Source organism: Carassius auratus, chromosome 45 (genome assembly GCF_003368295.1).
Source record: "Carassius auratus strain Wakin chromosome 45, ASM336829v1, whole genome shotgun sequence".
NCBI lineage: Eukaryota > Metazoa > Chordata > Actinopteri > Cypriniformes > Cyprinidae > Carassius > Carassius auratus.
The window spans coordinates 2,671,068-2,674,298 of record NC_039287.1 but is presented as its reverse complement, the minus strand read 5'-3'; the positions used below and the strand labels follow the sequence as shown (position 1 = coordinate 2,674,298).

At 48.1% G+C, this 3,231-nt stretch overlaps 1 protein-coding gene across 2 annotated transcripts; it reads left to right on the top strand.

Annotated features, from left to right (window-relative positions):
* The first annotated feature begins 650 nt into the window (after positions 1-650).
* Positions 651-2,870, top strand: rap2b (RAP2B, member of RAS oncogene family). Of its 2 annotated transcripts, none has more exons than XM_026232950.1 (2): positions 651-1,696; positions 2,276-2,870. In XM_026232950.1, the coding sequence occupies exon 1, from the start codon at positions 1,100-1,102 to the stop codon at positions 1,649-1,651; it is 552 nt and encodes a 183-aa protein (XP_026088735.1). In that variant the 5' UTR covers positions 651-1,099; the 3' UTR covers positions 1,652-1,696; positions 2,276-2,870. The 2 variants fall into 2 exon arrangements, with proteins under 2 accessions (XP_026088735.1, XP_026088734.1); XM_026232949.1 differs by having other exon boundaries at positions 676-1,696; positions 2,265-2,870.
* The last annotated feature ends 361 nt before the right edge of the window (positions 2,871-3,231 follow it).

Below are 3,231 nucleotides of genomic sequence, written 5' to 3'. Positions count from 1 at the left end.
ATATACAAATATGAATTGTGACTTATAATGTCAGGGTTCAAGTTCATGTAAAACCACTCTAGAAGTTTTATCAATGTAGTCCACGTGTCTCATGCAATATTTTACAAGTTTTCTGAAGTAATGTGATAGCTTACTTTTTTAGCATATTCTTTGTTTCTAACTATGGAAGCCTGTTTTTGTATCTGGGATTAAAAAAATCTACTTTTTATCTCATCATTTAGACATTTTTTCTTTGCAATCAAAATTCTTAGAAAAAAAATCTGAATTCACTAAAAAACGTCATAATTGTGAAATTAAAAGTCACAATTCTCTTTTTCTTTATGGTGGGGGAAAACGATATATGTACACTTTGAATTGCAAGAAAGAAAAGTCAGAATTCAGAGTTTAAATCTCACAACTGTGACTATTTTCTAAGAAGTGTGAGAAAACAAATCTGTATTTTTATTGTGTTTTATTTCCCGGTGGAAACTGGCTTCCTTGGCTATTCATCTTCAGTCAGTGGCATTGCATTAAAAAAGAGCGAGCAGTTGAGCATTGTGTGTCCTGCAGAGGGAAGTCATGTGACAATAACACCGAGCCCATCTGAATAATGTCACTGTTGTTGTCTTCAGCAGAGCTGCTTTACAGCTGACGTTGGATTTGTTTGATGGATTTGGCAACAATACTTCCCGTTTATTAATGTGAAGCTGTATTGTTTGAATAAATGCAAGTGGACTGTAAGGAAATCTGCTTGGTGTGACTGCGCCTTTAAGAGCCGCTGCACTGGTGACGCGCCGAGGCCGGTGGGCAGGAAGAGTGCGCGCGCGTGTGCGCGACAGAGAGGCGCGTTGATCGCTCCCGGAGCGCAGACACGGCACACGGTCCGGCGGAATGCGCTTCTAATGCTGGGCCACGGTCGAAAGCAAGACCATCCCCACCGCAGAACACTCACCGAACGGCAGCAGCGGCCGCGCCCGATCCCGGAGACCGGCGGCGAGCGGAAGAACAGCGGACTGAAAACAGCAGGGCGGCTCGACGCGGGTGCACGAAGAGCGAGAGAGCGCGCGTGCGCGAGAGAGAGAGGGAGTGAGAGAGAGACACTGCCCGTCCGTTCAGAGCCATGAGAGAATACAAAGTGGTCGTGTTGGGATCCGGTGGCGTGGGAAAATCGGCGCTGACCGTGCAGTTTGTCACCGGATCCTTCATCGAGAAGTACGACCCGACGATAGAGGACTTCTACCGCAAGGAGATCGAGGTGGACTCGTCGCCGTCGGTGCTGGAGATCCTAGACACGGCGGGCACCGAGCAGTTCGCCTCTATGCGCGATCTGTACATCAAGAACGGCCAGGGCTTCATCCTCGTGTACAGTCTGGTCAACCAGCAGAGCTTCCAGGACATCAAGCCCATGCGCGACCAGATCATCCGCGTCAAGCGCTACGAGCGCGTGCCCATGATCCTGGTGGGCAACAAGGTGGATCTGGAGGGCGAGAGGGAGGTGTCTTCCGGGGAGGGCAAGGCGCTGGCGGACGACTGGAACTGTCCCTTCATGGAGACCTCGGCCAAAAACAAAGGCTCCGTGGACGAGCTGTTCGCGGAGATCGTGCGGCAGATGAACTACGCGTCGGCGCCGAGCGGAGATGACCAGTGCTGCGCGTCCTGCGCGATCCTCTGAGAACCGCGCGCGACGCCTGGGTTCTCCTGCGCGTTTGTTGCCATGGTGAGTGAGCGAGTGCGCGCGCGAGCGGAGAACGAGGACAGAACACACCACAGACAGACATCGCTTGACTCCGCTGCAGAGGAGAAGATCCACCGGAAACCGAAGTTCTGTCACCGTTCATCAAGAATCAAGAGCTGACAGATCGTTTAGTTTTGGGGAAACCGTCGCCTTAAAGGGACCGTTCTCCCAGAAATGAGAGTTCTGCTGTCGTCTATTGTACGAGTTGCGTCAGCTGAACACAAAAGAAGATATTTCGAAGAATGTTGCTAACCAAACAGCTGTTAGTGTGGAGCAGAAAGGCTCTTCTTGTATAGATGACAGAACTTTGGTTTTCGGTCGACCTGTCGTTTAAACGGTCATCAGTATCAGTGTCCTCCATGTCTTGCACACAACTAAAGAATATTGAAACCAGTGTTTACATGACACAATACTTGAATGTCCTGGGATTATATAAATACATATAGATATATATATATATATAGACAGAAATCAGAGGCACTGTGGTGTTGTCTTCTCCACGCAGACGAGCTCTAGTAATCAGTTTTTTTCTCTGTATTTTATTGTGGAGGTGTGTTGCAGGAATCTTCAGGAATCGCAGCACACCATTGATGTCAACACAAGTGTCTTGCACTCGCAACTGGAACTTAAACCCCAAAAACGTGGAACACTGAGACACGCGGAGGGAGGGAGGAGGGAGGTTAAAGCGGCTTGGAAACCCTTGTTGTGAATCATACAAAGTATTGCTTTCCGTTCTTCGGCGGGTGACGCCACTCCCCTCTGAGCGCACGAGGACTTCACTGTTTTGACGCGAGGACGTCGGAGGTTACGCGTCGAGTGCCTTCCAAAAAGAGTTTAGTGCCAACCTGCAAGAGTCTGGGTTCACGGCGATCCACACAGGACTTAACTGTTACACGCGCTAATCGTTTCGGGGTGAACGGCGATTAAAGGCCTATTGTTTCTTTGTTTAGAGTGAAAATCTCTTTGGCTTTCTTTTCTCCAACACAGGTACTGACGCCCCCAAACCATCAGATCTTTTGTTATTTTGTTTTTAACAAATGTGATGTACCATTGAAATTCTAATCCGATTGTACGTGTAATTCCAGACTAGCATTTTAACAGCTGTCTGATTGTTTGAAAGAGACTTTTAATACATGCATTTCTAAAAAAAAAAAAACAAGGTGTTTGTTTCCCTCCTTTCATTTGAGCTGCTCTCAGGTGATGTGTGTGTGATGCTGTAAACACATGCTTACAGTCGCATCATGTGACTCACGCTCCTCTCTGTGTTCTTCTCTGGACGCACGATGACTTCGAGACACTCGCGGCGGCTGCGTGTCAAACAGATGTTTGCTCAAGGTTCAGAATAGCACATGCTTTGGCATCAGGCGTAGGCCGCTGTGCATAATTATACATGTGTGACGTGTTCCTCTGCTTCCCAAATGGCTAAGTGTTGGGTTTTAAGGGTAATACTGCATTTTTCAGTCAAACCGCAGGAGCTGAAGGTAATCGCGTCGTCTCTGAGGAGTCACTGGTCGTCT